Source organism: Electrophorus electricus, chromosome 25, assembly GCF_041902795.1.
Source record: "Electrophorus electricus isolate QZ-2024a chromosome 25, ASM4190279v1, whole genome shotgun sequence".
NCBI classification, from domain to species: domain Eukaryota; kingdom Metazoa; phylum Chordata; class Actinopteri; order Gymnotiformes; family Gymnotidae; genus Electrophorus; species Electrophorus electricus.
In genome coordinates, this window is record NC_137521.1 from 6,943,178 (window position 1) to 6,958,851 (window position 15,674).

The window sequence follows — 15,674 nt, forward strand, 5'->3', positions numbered from 1 at the left end:
TAAGGGAAAATAATGGCGGTGTCATTTAATGCGGAGCGGGTCTTAGCGCTGCCCTGCTCACACAATAGGGTACAATCACAGGGCTGGAAAACGAATTAGAGTTCTGCTGTTATCCTCACTGTACCTGCTCCGTGCCTAAAAAAACGCACGACGTTCCTCGGGCTTGATAAGAATGACTAAGAATGACTGCTGGTATGAGTCTAGCAGTATTAAATATAACTCAGTAATATCGCTCAGATTTCTCAGCACACAGGCAGCTCTCTCGCACCTGAATGGCACTTGCAGCTATGACCTCAGTAAACTTTCAACTGTGCGACTGACTGCGACCTCAATTAGACCACAACTACTGCAAATGGTCTACCAAACTGAATAAGTAAATTACTAAAATAATTCTGTTAGATAACTGTTAAACAGTAAATTGCAGCCTATATCTGTACCAACCAGGTATCAAAGTAAACGTATTTTTTGTTTAAACGGTAAAACTTACGTTCATTCAGTACTTTTTGTTAAGATTTGAAATTATTGTCAATTTGGCTTGGAACGTCTAATTTTAGATGTAATTTTTATAATGAAACATGGAATCTCATGTAATCATGTAATCGCCTGTAAACACATTTCATATCCCAATTTGTTCTTTGAGGCGTATTTGTACTGATATAATTTCTGAAACTTTTCCATGTAGGCTGCTTTGTAGAATAGTGAATTAATCTACACTTCAGTGCATTATTTCTCTAGCTGCATCTAATCACAGTGCCACAAAAGGCCTCACCCTCTATCTACTTCCCGACAACACATTTATTCAGATCACTCCCTTACTACAGAGGGAGGGAGAGAGAGAGAGAGAGAGAGAGAGAGAGAGAGAGAGGAAGGGAGAGAAAGGGAGGTAGAACCAGCTTGTCGTTTCATTCACATGCAGGCTTGATTCAATTATACGAGGGGCCCTCTTATTGCTGCACAGACAAACTTGAGTTAGTCCATTAACCTCTGTGTGAGTTCACCAATCTGCGGTGTGCCAGCCGTTGATGGGAGCTATCATAGTGCCTCTCCAAACTCTGCGGCGCTGTTAACCCAAAGCACCACGGGCAGAGGCGCCCTCCAGCACCGCGTGTGCCGACTAGCCTGCTAATGACTACCCGCGCCGCTCGACGCCCACCCCACCCGTCCCTTCCCCACACCCACCGCTCCAAACGCGCAGCAGAGAGGAGGCGGCTGGGAGTGTAGGTAGTGCCGGAGAGACAGGTGGCTGGAACGGACGGGTTGATGGTGAGCGGGGTACGGTGAGTTAGCTGCTCTCTCCCCCTCTCCCTGTTGTTCACCTTCGATCGCTCCTCGGTAGGCGACGTGCCTCTTCGGAGCAGCGCATGGTGAAATATTCATGAGGAGTTGGCGTCTCCGCCGGGGTCTCTGCGCTCGTTTCCTGAGAGCAGCGAGGTGCTCCTCGCACAGGAGCTTTAGAAGCTTCACACAAAGGAGGTATGTGAGCAGTTTGTTTAGGAAGCAGCAGAGTACACTGTGAAGCGGGGTGGGGGTGGGGATATCTGCAGTTTCCAGCCTTTGATTGTGGATGGTCAGGGTGAATAGTAGCTCCCTGCTCCTTAAGAGCTTCTTCCTTCTGTTGATTTGTTCGTTGGTTGCCATGTATCTCCAAACCCAGTACTAATTCGCAAATTCTCCTCTCTCATGGCAAATGACTGCACAACCACAGGATTACGAAACTGTGTGGCCATTTTCAATCAGACACATCATATCAGCTCAGTGCACCTGATTTCTTCAGATGACTCAGATTGGTGTTGAAACGCAACAGAATGCACGGCGATGCAGTCTATACGGGAGCCGAAACCGAAGGAGGAAGAGTGTCCAGCATGAATCACGCGGGCCGTGTGTTCCTCTCTCTCTCTCTCTCCCTGTGTGTGTCTGACCGGTGGCGGTGCAGGGACAGATGGAGGGAGAGGTCTGAGGGATTAGAACGGCATGCAGTGCATGCTGGGAGACTCGGGCTCGAGAACACGGAGGCTCGGAGAACAAAGCTGTGACTTCCCCGCCATCTTCCACCACGGCTAGTGTGTTTGCCCGCCCGCCTGGCCGCCGGTGTGCACACGCAGAGCTGCTCCCGTGTTCCTGCACTAATACGTGATGTTCGTTCGGCCTTCATACACGTGAAGTTGCCCGTGAACGATCACGAGCGGAGAGAGCAGTTTTCTGTCCCACAGACTCGCACAGTTTGTTGGTCATTCGGCCTGGTTTGCGCTGTTTCAGGTATTGTGTGCATGCTTTATGATTCAACAGACCACAAGCTGAACAGTCTTAAAACAGGCTGGCTAATGTAAATGACATCATTTATCAGCTGTCAAAAACCCATTAAAGCAGAAGGGGCCTGTGGTTGAATAATGAGCTAACAACCTGGCTAATTGATTTATTTGCATTCTGCAAAATGGCCTTTTATGTGCACCTCCAGCTGACATTGAAATATATTTTCTATTGTTTTGATGTAAGAAACATTAGGTGCAGCTAAGATATGAGAAATACTGCTTGGGTTTCTACAGGATTTTTTTTCTTTATTGTGACATTGTATTCCTTTAAGAACCATGTTTGATCCACTGCTCAAACCACAGCTGGGCAGGAAAATATAACTTTGATTGTCCACCCTCACAGTCAGATGCACACGCACACACACACACACGCACACACACACACACACACACACACACACACACACACACACACACGTATATACACATGCCCATTGCCAACCTCACCACATCTCTGTCACCTCTCTGCTTTTTCTCTGCTCTTTTGTTTCTGGAGTATCTCTGATCCTCACCAGCCACTAAGCTCCAATTAAAGCACACACACACACACACACACACACACACACACACACACAAACACACACACACACACACACACACACACACACACACACACACTCCTGGCCCCAGCCTCCTTTCACACTGCTTTATTTTAGTCCTCCATTTGACTAATAACACTGAACCATGCCTGCACCATCCTGCCCAGCTACACATGCACACACACACACACACACACACACACACACACACACACACACACACACACACACACACACACATACACACACACACACACACACACACACACACACACATACATGCAGACACACATACATACATATGCACACATATACAAACAAATTAATAGCTTTTTTTCATCACTCTGCTTCCTCTTATTGGACTGTCGATGTTGGGTTTGCAGTGAGGATGCACCCCCATACGTTCCAACATGTATCTGTTCAGGATGCGGATTAGCAAGCCTCCAGTGCTCTTAATGAGAGTTATGCAGTACTTTAGAACAGTCCCAGTGAAGTGTGACACACTGCAACGTGAGAAACATGGTGATAATTGTTTCAACTGGGTGAAATCTTTCCTGTAAGTGGATACCTTTCCTCTCAATTTTCACCCTCAATCATCGCAGGTTTATTTTAAGATGGCAAAGTGTAGACTCCTTGCAAGGTGTCAACTCAAGTGTGTTAAAGCCACCTCACTTCTCAGAGAGTTTCTCTGTAAACTGCTCCAAAACCCACCGCCGAACTGTTGGAGAGAAGTTTTGTTGACTTCTCTGGAACACTCGGTGTGTGGTGTTGTGATTCCCTTGGGTTGTTTTTATGTAAATATAGCCTTAGTCATAAGAGAAAAGACATGCAATTTGCAAATGACAGTGTAAATTCTAACATTATACTTTATAGTACAATTAGTGGATTGTTACATTCTAATAGTTAATATAAAATTATAATAATTATTTTGTTTTAATTGTAACAAACAAACAAGGAAATAGATAGATAGATAGATAGATAGATAGATAGATAGATAGATAGATAGATAGATAGATAGATAGATAGATAGATAGATAGATAGATCGATCATACACCTAAATATTCACAGGAGAGGTTACACCATTTAATCAAATACTATATAATTAGTATTACATTAATTATTCGTGAAGTGCCTTTATGCTTTAATTGATAGTATTTCCCCAGAAAGAGGAGCTCAGCGATCGCTAATCAGTGTCTCTAACTGGTGCAGCGCCCGCTGCTCCTCCCCTAGCGCTGCCGTGGAAACATGGACCCCGTTTCCGCTCACCCTCTCTTTTAATGATGGGCCTTAACCGTGCTGGCTATGTCAGGGTCCACCTGCTCCTGTGTGTGCCTGGGCAGCCCATCTCCCGATCACGCTGCCCTCCACCACGCTTAGCTCTGTCGCATTTTCACTTTCCAGGCCGTTGATGTCTGACTGACTGACTGAATCCGTGACATATGGCCTTTTTAATGAACGAACTTTGAAACAAAGACTAGACGCACTACAAGTAATGTGCTGCTGCAGTAACCCCCGTGAAATTCTTTACCTGAATGTCTTTTTCTAATCCTGAAAGTGAAAAGCAAAAAAAAAAAACCCAAAAAACCTAACAACCCCCCCCCCCCCCCCCGCCCTCATGCAAAGTTTTCTCATAAAGAATCTCTGTACCTTCAAAGTTCAAGCTCCCCTGGTTGAGCAGGCACAGGTTGCCTCACAATGCCAAGGTCATGGGTTTTTTCCAACCTGCCGTCATACTGATGAGTACGGGAGTTGCTCTCGATAAGAGCTTTGGCGAATTCTGACGAGCGCTTCTGTCCTTACTTCATCGTACAGGACACTTTTTTGTGTATGTGAAAAGCACGGTTCTCTGCACGCTGGTCTACATGGTTCTCTGCACGGGTCTCTGCACGGTTCTCTCTCCAGTAGAGCATGCGCGCCTTGCCAAGGCTCCCACAAGCACACATCAGTCATAGTGGCCACAGCACAGGGCCACAGGGTTGAGGGTGCTCAACTCCGGTGTGCGTGGCAGGCACCTGACTTCACCTGGACCAGTCGAATTCTTCGCAGATGCAACACAGTTCATCAGCAAAAAAGGGCTTTTCTCTCTTTTACTCTCTGCAGTAAAATGACCTGCAGGCAAAAAACGTAAGGAGTTGGGAGGATGTAGTATTTTAAGATCAACGTTACATTTACTAATAATCATTAAATAGCAGGGGCGCGTTTTATGGCACGCTACCCCGAATTCACTGAGCTGGGGCTGCCGTACCCACTGGGAGCTTCAGCTCTCAGTCCCATGACAGCGGCACACGGAGAGCGAGCATAATGTCTAACTTCCTCTGTTCCCTGCCGTGGTGGGTGGCGGGCACGGGTCGGCGGCTGGGAGCCGGCCCTGGGTTGACCGCGCGCGGGCTCTGAGGCGCTTGGCTGTTGGACGGCCTTCAGCACTTTTGATCCCGGCCGGTGGCTCCACGGCAGGACGAGGAGAGCAGCGGTGGTCCATCTGGCCGTGGCTTTAATCAGCACTCGCCCTGCGAGCAGGCGCCCAGAGCAGGCCCGGCCTCAGAGCTCCGGCCACGCGGCCTCAGCCATGTGGGCACAACGGGGAGGAAATATTGCAAATATGTTGCGAATACGTTGCGCCATGTTGCAGTATGACTTGCAATATATTAAAAATGCAATGCTGGGACCATCAGGTGACATGGCTTGAATGCGTTATTCTGAGCAAAATTATTTACATGAAATTTCATCACAACACCCACAGAAACACAGGATGCTTACAACACTTGTCAGAAGGCGCATTTGCATAACTCAACTTTTTGCGATACAGCTACTTCAAGGACAAATGCTACGATAACACTTAACGCATCGCACAGTGGCAGGTGAACCACGCCGTATCTCTCATCCAGCTGCATTTACCACAGTGGGTAATGGATCCTACCCAGCCAGAATGCTTTCAACTGCACACTTTATAGATCCACCGCAGCGGTTTTGGAAGCTTAATGTGTGACGTATTTGGTTACTGTACATGGTAATACTACGTTCAGTGCTCTTGCTACATCACTGTGGTCTCCCAAGTGAGGCTGTATGGAAATCCGTGGTGTGTCCGCCTCTTTTCCACTCCCTTGTTTCCTGCCTGTCTCTTCTTGTTTGTACCTTGTCATTCCGAGCTCAGGGACAAGCGACGTCAGAGAGTAGCCCCCAACCCCACCCCTCATCCATCCCATTTCTTGTTGCCGTAGCGCCAGACTAAGAAAGGCAGAGCGACAGAGACACACACACTCTGTGGAAAAGAGAGAGAGAGAGAGAGAGAGAGAGAGAGAGAGAGAGAGAGAGAGTTCTCATAGATCCGGAAAAACCTGGTCTGAGGGCTAATTATCATCCATAACTTCTTCCAATGCCCCAGCTCCGGGGTTGTTTCAAGTGAGTAGCTATCGATGTTTCGGACAGGCTCCACAGCGGAGCTGAATGCTGCTGTTAGAGAGGATGCATTATTAATGCGAGGGGAGAGCCGGAAGGACTCAGCACTCCTCAGGGCTGTGGGGAGGACGATCGCAGGGCTCACAGGAAGCCGCGCCGCGCCCCCGAGCCTCTCCCCTGCGGCCCGTGCGTGCCAGGCGCCCATCATTGATTCACCACGGCAGCCACTTCCCACCTCCCAAACAATTAGCCAATCAATAAAACGTACGCGCTCGAAATCGATCAATTTCGGGGGAGCGACGCCGTTCGTCAAGATGTCAGCTCTCGGGCGCCGGCCGTCGTATACGCGCCAGCCACATTTAGCATTTCACCACCAAATCCTCGTCCGAGTCGGATAGGGCGGCTAGACTCCTCCGGCCTGCGCGCAGGTCGCCCTGGATGCATGCCACTTCTGGAATGAATGCACAGTAAGATGCATGTGTTGGGAAAGGATCGGAAAACAGCCGTTTTCACTCCTTGTTAGCGAAGCATAGCGAGTGCCATTTATACTGAGAGAACGTTCCCTCCTGAGAGTGACGTGTGCCTGCTGGCCTCACGGAACAATGGGTGTTGTTCAAAGCGACCGTAGCTAGAAGTGCAAAAGTCAGCTAATGCTTTTTTTTTCCCTGTGAGTTTTGGGTAATGAGAGAGAGAGAGATTGATAAACGAGAACCTGCTTTTCTATACAGTGCAGCTCTTTCCCAGCTCTTCAATTAGTAAAAAATGTTAATTACAGTACTTAGGCAAACGTGGGTGAAATGGCTAGTAGGTATTCACACAGTTCAGTGTTTCTAATTCTAAATCACTCTTTTAGCGCTCTTTTCATAAAATAGGTATGAAACAATAAATAATGTAATTGTTGTAATTTGTTCTGCATTATCTGCTAGAAAATCTCACAGTAAGGGTTGTATTAATTGTGAACAATAACTATGTTAAGCAAAAAAAAATCAGTTCCTAATGCCATGTACATGTGTCATGCTGGAGTATTAGTGCTACAAAATCAATGACTTTTAAAGACGCTCCCTTCATTTATTTTTGAAAAATGATTTTTCGTGGCATTGTTTCTTCGATCACACCAATTTCACTTTTTTAAATCTTTATTTTCACCAGAACAGTCACAGCTTAAAATAATAGATGTCATATGTGTGTGTGTGTGTGTGCGCGCGTGCATGTGTGCGTAAACAACAATGAGCAATAGCGTTCTTCAAACGCTCACCGCTGGCCCACTGCTACTGAAATCACAGGCTTTTTTTTACTGCCAGGTCAAGGTACGTGTGTCCACTGCCCTGACCCCTTTCAGGTGCTGGGCCCTTTGTTTTCTTTTTCAGAGAGAGAGCGGAAGAGATCTTTCATGACGTCCCTCCCACTCCCCTTTGTCTTGGTCAGTGGTGTCTGAATTACAGTGCTGCGTCGTCAGCACTGACAGCGTCTCTGTCCAGCCCTGATCGGCAGCCATAACTGTTCTCAGCTCTTGGCGGCGGTGGGGCTCTCCCTGACACTCCCCAGAGTGCGGAGTGGGCGGAGGGGCCGCGCGCCACCTGCCTCCAGCAGGCGAGAGGGGTCCGCTGGGGGCGCTGGCGACGCTGGGGGCGCTGGGGCCAGGCTGAGGCGGTAGGCGAGCAGGCTGCTGTGAGTCTCTCTTTGCCTGCTCCCACCTCGGCAGACCCCAGCGAACACCCAGCTCAGCTGCTCTCTAGCTCTCTTTCTCTCCCTCTCTTTGTGAGATTGAGCAAGCCCACACACACACACACACACACACACACACACACACACACACACACACACACATGCATGCGTTCACTCATGCAAGACTACTAAATATAACCACAAATCCTATTTTTACTATTTTAAAAAATCTACAACTTTGCTATTTCGAATCACGGTATTCCCCATAACCCAGCGAGCAGACTCCTTTTCCCCTTTCTGCTCCATGTATCCGTACAGAGGAATCCCACGTGTGCCTTTTTTTTTTTCCCGCTGTTCCTGCAGAAGCCCAAACCCTGCCTTCTGGCTGTCTGGTGGGAGTCCCTGCAGCTGCCTGCATAGCAGCATAATTGGGAGAAGAGAGGAAGTGCACTGATGGGCTGGATGCAGGGTGTCAGGCAATGAGCTTTGGATAAGGACACAACAACTCCTTACATCCTCATTACAGCTTCCCTGCTTCCGCTCGGCCTGGTCTGGGAATGACGTACGTTTTGGGGAGTCTCTCCTTTTTAAACTTCACTAGCAAAAGCAGCCGTTAGGGCAAGACATCCGTGAAGCTTAAACGCATGTGACAGTGAGGCAGAAGGTAAAGGGGGTCCGCTCCTAAAATCCATTTTTAGCAAAAATGTGTAATTCTTGTCCATTCCCTCTGAATTTGACACCTCAAAATAAACCGCTATAATTAAGCTCAAATCCTTCTCTTTAGCCTGTTCATCAGTAACGGTTAAATTGTATTTGGAAGCAGGTCTATATGATGTTTAGCTTCGAGCTGTGAATAATAGGGGCTTCTTTAATACTATTTTACGCTGTAGGATTCCCTGTTTCTCTGCCTGCGATGTTCGCACCGCATTATGAGCATTGTGAGTGTGTGTGTGTGTGTGTGTGTGTGTGTGTGTGTGCGTTTGTGTGCGTGTGTAGGTGTGTGTGGTGGTGACCTCTGATTGACCTATACGTAGGTTAGCTGTTTTCTCTTGCCCTTTCTGAACGGGAGGTGTGTGTGGCTAAAGCGCACCAGCTCCAGGTGATGGAGGTGACCTCCATGCCCGAGACCGAGAGCACCAACACAGCTTCACACTGAGAAACAGACAAGGGTGCACGTCAAGCATGGTGAGCACAGTTCACTTAAAAGATAAACAACGCATATGAATTTACAATTTCTTTCTAGACTACATTTGAAGTTTATTAAATTCATAAAAATATGCAAAAAGAGAGCATAACTTTAGGCAGAGGTGAGTTATTATGCCAGAAAGAAACATCCATCTGAAAGCAGAATGAAAAATTGTTCATATTTTTGTGCAGAAGGTTGATCGACTGCAATCTACTGCTATTGTTTTGAGATGCTTTCGTGGTTGATGAGTCTGCTTCACTGGCTGCTTTGCCAGTAAACAGCTCACACATATAGAAATGCACACACACACACACACACACACACACACACACACACACACACTCGCACACACACACGCACACACACACACACACACACACGCACACACACACACACACACACACACACACACACCAACACGCACTTACATATGCGCAAAAACACACACACACTCACACACACACACACACACACACACCAACACGCACTTACATATGCGCAAAAACACATACGCACATACACACACACACACACACATACACACACATTCTGGCTTTGTGCGCAGCAGAATGTCGCACCTGTTCTCGGATCAGTGGGCCTGGGGTTGAGCAGCACAAATGAACTCATTTCCTGGGCTACATTAAGCAGAGAAACAGTGCAATCACGGCAGGAGGAGCCGGTCGGGCCGGCAGATGGGCTGAGCTAATCACTGTTGTGAAATAGAGCTGACCCTGCCTATCTCCAACGCTGCCAGCAGACATTTGCCAATCGCTCCACTGCTCCGTCTCCTCTCCCCCACCCCTCCGCGTGCGTCTCTGCTCCTTCAAATGAGTTTAGGGGAAATTATAACCTCCTCAAAATGGCTGAAAATGACGTTCGAAAAAAACCTCTGTGTTTGGTGTGATGGAACAGCTGTAAAAGAGCAGTACATTTGTGTGTGTGTGTGTGTGTGTGTGTGTGTGTGTGTGTGTGTGTGTGTGTGTGTGTGTGTGTGTGTGTGTGTGTGTGTGTGTGTGTGAACAAGTGCCGTGTCCATTCCTGGGAAACTCACTTTTTCCAGATTTGCAGAGCCGGATGCAGTGTGTTTTGTATAGGTAGCATATCCCAGCCATTCAGCCACTGCTGCTGTGCTACTGCTACTCCCTGCAGCGCCTTCCCCATCACCACCTCTTTCTGCCGCCTCGGAATACTGTACTTTTCCTCCTGCCTAGTGTCCACCCAGTGTCCACCCAGTGTCCACCCAGTGCAGCTGAGCCCGCGGGTGGGCCATCGTGGGCTCTCCTGCCTCCCCAGCGCAACCCCTGCGGATTTGCTCCCCGATCCGAGCCCTCGGCCGCTGTACGAGGAACGCCGCCCGAACTCTCGCTGTGGGCTAGGGCGCTGTGGACATCCTCCGAGTTCCGGTGTGTTAACCGCTTTTGCACTCAAACACTGTATAGTAAGGGTAGCTAAATCCATGACTTCATCACCCAGCAGTGATTTCTACATTCTTGCTTTGCCATATTCATTCTGATCATTATCGCCAGCTCTGTTTTAATACCAATTGATGTCTGGAAAAAGTAGAACAACTTCCTTTCCTAAGATTATGGTTAACGATTTATTGACTGTCTTAGGGGCCATGGAACGCTGGTACTGAGTTACACTGCATTGCAAACAGCAGGCAGCGGTTGTTTGCACACTCCATATGCATGCCTACGGATGGCTGTATGTACCTACAGGACATTTCAAGTATGTTTTTTTTCTGCTTGCATTGTGAATACAACCCAAGGCATTTAAGCTCGCGCTTTAATTTGATGAAAATATCTTGCTGCCTTGCAAAGTGCACCCCCCCCCCCCCATAGCACTTTTACCTCCTGCTTCACACTCATCTAATGTATGCAAATGATCTGGCTTCCCTTAATGAAGGTGCCATTAATCACTGTAATGATGGTCTGTTTTAACCTGGTTAATTACAATCTGAAACGTGCTTAAATATAAGAAATGCGATTCGTATGTGGATTCTTTTTTGTATTTTCGCCCTGGCCTCCGAGTCGTTCTGGCACGGCTGACTACACCATCCCTGTGGATTTATTCAAGAGAATAGACTTTCCCCTGGTGTTTTAAAGACAAGCATTTCGCTATCAGCTATTTAGGAGTGGGGTATTTGGTGCACCATCATCCGACAGTCTTACATTACATGAGACATAAATAACTTATGCACCATCAACAGGGACGACTGCACTGTGATCATTGCGATCAGTTTGACTTCTAGATCTTGAATTGACACTATGTTCTGTATTTGTTCTGTATTATGTATGTGTTCTGACATACAGAAATCAGAATGACGATTTTCTTCCTGCTTATTCCTTGAGAAAATGAATAAATGAAGCTAAATATTCCTCTGGTTTTAGTAGAGGCATCTTGTGACAGTGTCACACGGAGCTATCTCCGTAATAATTTGTTTTTGTTTTTATTTTTTCTTAACGTTTTTCAGCAGTTTAGTAATCTGCAGTCCAAAGGGGGGAAAAAACATTACAGACAATAACAATTCTTATGGGTTCAGAACATTAAACATACACACACCACAGCACGCAAGAACTACGAGTAAGGATTTCAGCAACGAACGTTGCAGGTAAACGCCGCTTAGCTATGCCATCACTGTGTGTGTGTGTGTGTGTGTGTGTGTGTGTGTGTGTGTGTGTGTGTGTGTGTGTGTGTGTGTGTGTGTGTGTGTGTGTGTGTGTGTTGGCAAAGGAGCTCAGGGGCTGTCACCAGCACTGCGCTTTGTGGGAGAGTGCGCTAGCTCCAGGCAGCCAGCCTGATCCTGTTTGCTGGGGAAAACGGAACGAGAGCCCATCGCAGATTAGACACCCACGGCTTCGTGTCAGTTTAATGCACCGAGCCGGGGACAGGCGTGCAACCGTGCGCCTCGCGCTCCGCCAGGGTTCTCCCGTCCGCTCGCGTGCTCGCCCGGACCCGCTCACCTGCGGAGACCGGAGCGTTTTTAGAGAGCGGAGCGGAGACCGGAGCATCGGCAGCCCGTTTCGTCACTCGTTCGTCCTTTCGTGCTGCGTTTGAAGGTACAATGCGCGTGCGCTGGACGTGAAACGCGTCCGGTTGCACCAGTCAATGATTTACGACGTCGCTATAAATTAAGATACATGTATAATATTTTAGATTTTACATCATGCAGCTGTTAACATGAACGAGGTTCTCGGATTATCTTAATTACAAACCACTTCAGCTCCGTTGATTTATGAAGAATAGCTGAATAAAAGTTAGCTATGTTGTCCTATGCTTGATGTATTTACTCATGTTTTTTGTTTTTTTTCCAGAAAGGAAATCATTCAGTAATGTGGATATGGCTTTCTGAGGCTATGCATTATGAAAAGCTGTCCCACATTGTAGGGTGCCAAAACACCTTACTTTAACATGCTGCCTCACACTAAAAGGGTCTTGTGCTCCAGGATGGCACAGTGAAAATAGCTGAAAAATTCAAGGTCACACCTTACATAATCCAAATACACTTACACATCACCCATAAGCAACCTTTCGCATGCCAAAATGAGTAGATGCATGCTTACACAAACATACACAGCGACACACACACATGCACAGACAAACAGACTTTCAATTTCAAGCATCACCACACACAAGGTGTAAACGCACACCTGGTAAAACATACACAAACAAGTCAATATTCTCTCTCTCTCTCTCTCTCTCTCTCTCTCTCTCTCTCTCTCTCTCTCTCTCTCTCTCTCTCTCTCTCTCAGCTAGAATGTTACTAATAGAAATACTAGGCAGACTTGTGATCACCCAAGAAAGCATGAAAGCACTAGCTAACCCAGGCTCAGAGCCACACTTATTTGTCTAAATGCAGTAACTATTACGCTACTCTGCTTCTGTTTGTTGCGCTGCGCGCTCACGCGTGATCATGCCGTGACTCACACGCATCTGTCTGTCCTCTTACCCCTAGTGGCCTGGCCCCCCGCTGGCCGGACGGGTCGCGAGGTACTGGCAGCGAGGCCATGCCTGGGACGGAGCCTTCAGCCTGGGCTAGTGCAGAGTAATGGGAGTGCCTTACCATCATCTTCAGATACTGTCCGCAAGGTGCACGATCACACACAGGATGGGACAAAGAAAAAAAAATGGGGAAAGAAGGAGAGAGGAGAATGGTAAAAAGAGAGGGAGCGCAAGAGAGGAGAGAAAAGGAGGAGAGAGAGAGAGAGAGAGAGAGAGGGGGTGGACAGTTATAGTGATGGACAGCCGTGCGCTCGCATTCACGCTTGTGCTAGAATGTCCGTACTGACACACGCGCACATGCATACACGCGCACGCGCACACTCACACACACGCACGCACGCACTCACGCACGCACATGCGCTCGTTGTGAGCCCCAGATGGGCGAGTCATCAAGCAAGCTCAGCAGTTAGAGCCATCTTGCTTTGAGTAAATGAGAAAATGAAATGGTTATGTGTGCGCGCGCACGCGTGCGTGCGCGTACATGTCTGTGTGCTATGGGGGGCGGAGACGGCGAGTCTAGCCTCCCATCCCTCGCAGAGGAGCCCAGAGAACAGCGAGCGACGCAGCTCAACCTCCCTCCCTGGAACACTAGCCCTACACGCCTGTTCCTGCTCTCGCCCTTACCATGTCCGCAGCCAGAAACGTGGGCACATTTAAAAAGCACAGACACACGGAACGTCACACTCCACGGAATGGTCTGGCAACATACGCACGCACACTCACGCACGGAAAGAAGCGGGGTGAAGGAAGAATCAAATCCTATGTCTTTACCTCATTGCTCAGCAAAGCGGCGTTCAGGGTTCGGCTGATTTCAAACATCTTGTCGTCAGCGGCCGTGTGTCTTGCTGTCCTCTCGCCTCTGTGTACGTCAGTGGAAGAGTCTCCCTTCGCTTTCTACCGGAAACAGGAATCGGTCCCAGCAGGAGGCAAAAAAAAAAGAGAAAGAGAGGGGAAAATCCTCTAAATGTGCGGTTTTGCTCGGACGTATTTTGTCCCCTTTCGCGCCCTGTTGTTTGGTGCACCTCTGTTAAACGTGGAGCTTGAGCCCTGGCTCTCGGCACACGACTGAAGAGTCAATATTTTTTTATCTCCCCGGAGTCAGCACATTAAAACAAGCAGCCAGGCTGGCGGGCTTCTCCCCTTATCTGTTCCCCGCACACTCACTCACACAATGTGCTCCGATCCGCACACTGCTCTCTAGCAGATTACCCCGTCCCAAGCCATAGCTCTTAGTTTAAACTCTCTCTCTCTCTCTCTAGCTCCCCCTCGACCCTTTCTCTCTCTCTCGCTTGTTCTCTCTTTCTCTCTCTCACCCCTTCCCTCCCTCCCTCCCTCCCTCCTCTCGCTCTTCCTCCCTCCCTCTCATGCTCTCTCTCTCTCTCTCTCTCTCTCTCTCTCTCTCTCTCTGCTGCTCACACTCTCCTGCTGCTACATTTCGCAGTGTTACCACAAGGTGGGAAGACTGTTCTAACAAACGTGACACAGGCACGCCTGCCTCCTACCACCACCTCCGGTCCGGATGCCAGCTCCCCTCCCAGAGCCGATGCCGGCCGTCTTTTTGATCAGCGCCTCAGAGCCGGGCCGCTTTACTCAGCGGCTCTTCAATCAGCAGTGCCGCGCCCGCACGCTCCTGGCCTGCCGTCCGTGAAATCCACATGCCTCCGAAATTCCATTTCGGCTGTGCGTTGCGTGCGCCGCCGACCACAGCCTGGTGCTCGGGTGTGAGAGGATGTCTAAACCCGGCGCTTGATCTCTGACCATTGGAGATAAGGATTAGGTTTGGCGGGAGGTGCCGGCCGATGCCGGGCCAGGCGTGGTCGAACGCTGAGCTCGTTTGATTTCGGGCCGTGGGTCTGACCTGCAAGGGGCAGGTCAATCCTCATTGCTGCAGTAAAACAGGGCTTTGAAACAACAATAACAAGTCTCCGTCTCCTTCTTAAATGTCTACAGTTGTTACTTGCTCGCTCAGTCCTCTCAGAGTCTGGGCTGGGGGGCTTTGGGCATTTTTGCCGTGTGCGACTACACAAGTCACCAGAAAAACAGAGCTGATTGGATGAAAGTTGTCAGCTGTAAAATACACACAACACACTAGAAATAATGCAGGTTCTGGAAGTGGCCAATATTTGGGATTGGGCATTTGGCAATTACAACAGACCTGAAAGCCTATTTATTCTACAAATAAGCATGCTATACTAAACTAAAGCTAACCCAATTTGTGAATGAACACAGAGGTTTTTGTATCTGCTTTTTATTTGCTGGAAATTACACTGGTTTTCACATTTCCTGTATGCACTGCATGTACTGTATGTAGTCTGTTTCAGCTTGCTTTTATTGAGATTTTTTCTGCAACATTTATGTTGTGCTGTATTTTCATTACTGACCTTGATGACGCATGTTCTTGGACTGAGTATGAGAAATAATAACCTCCTGATTTGGTAAGTCTCCCAAAATATATATGACAAAATATGAGGTCAGATTTTAGTCACAGATTCATTCCTACCAGCAAATGGCAATGTGATGCTATGATCCAACACTGCGCAGTTGCTGGGTTGGAAACTGGACTGCCATATAGGAAG

At 48.1% G+C, this 15,674-nt stretch overlaps 1 protein-coding gene across 5 annotated transcripts in view; it reads right to left on the reverse strand.

Annotated features, from left to right (window-relative positions):
- Positions 1-14,380, reverse strand: part of elavl4 (ELAV like neuron-specific RNA binding protein 4) — a 71,083-nt gene extending 56,703 nt beyond the window's left edge. The window contains exons 1-2 of one of the 5 annotated variants that reach the window (XM_027001396.3): positions 13,870-14,380; positions 13,046-13,174 (exon numbers count right to left, since the gene is read on the reverse strand). In XM_027001396.3, the coding sequence (XP_026857197.3) occupies positions 13,046-13,174; positions 13,870-13,917 (177 nt within the window). In that variant the 5' untranslated portion in view covers positions 13,918-14,380. The remainder of the gene's footprint in view (positions 1-13,045; positions 13,175-13,869) is intronic. The other 4 variants (XM_081707461.1, XM_081707463.1, XM_081707464.1 and 1 more) reach the window with 4 other exon arrangements.
- Positions 14,381-15,674: the final 1,294 nt, after the last annotated feature.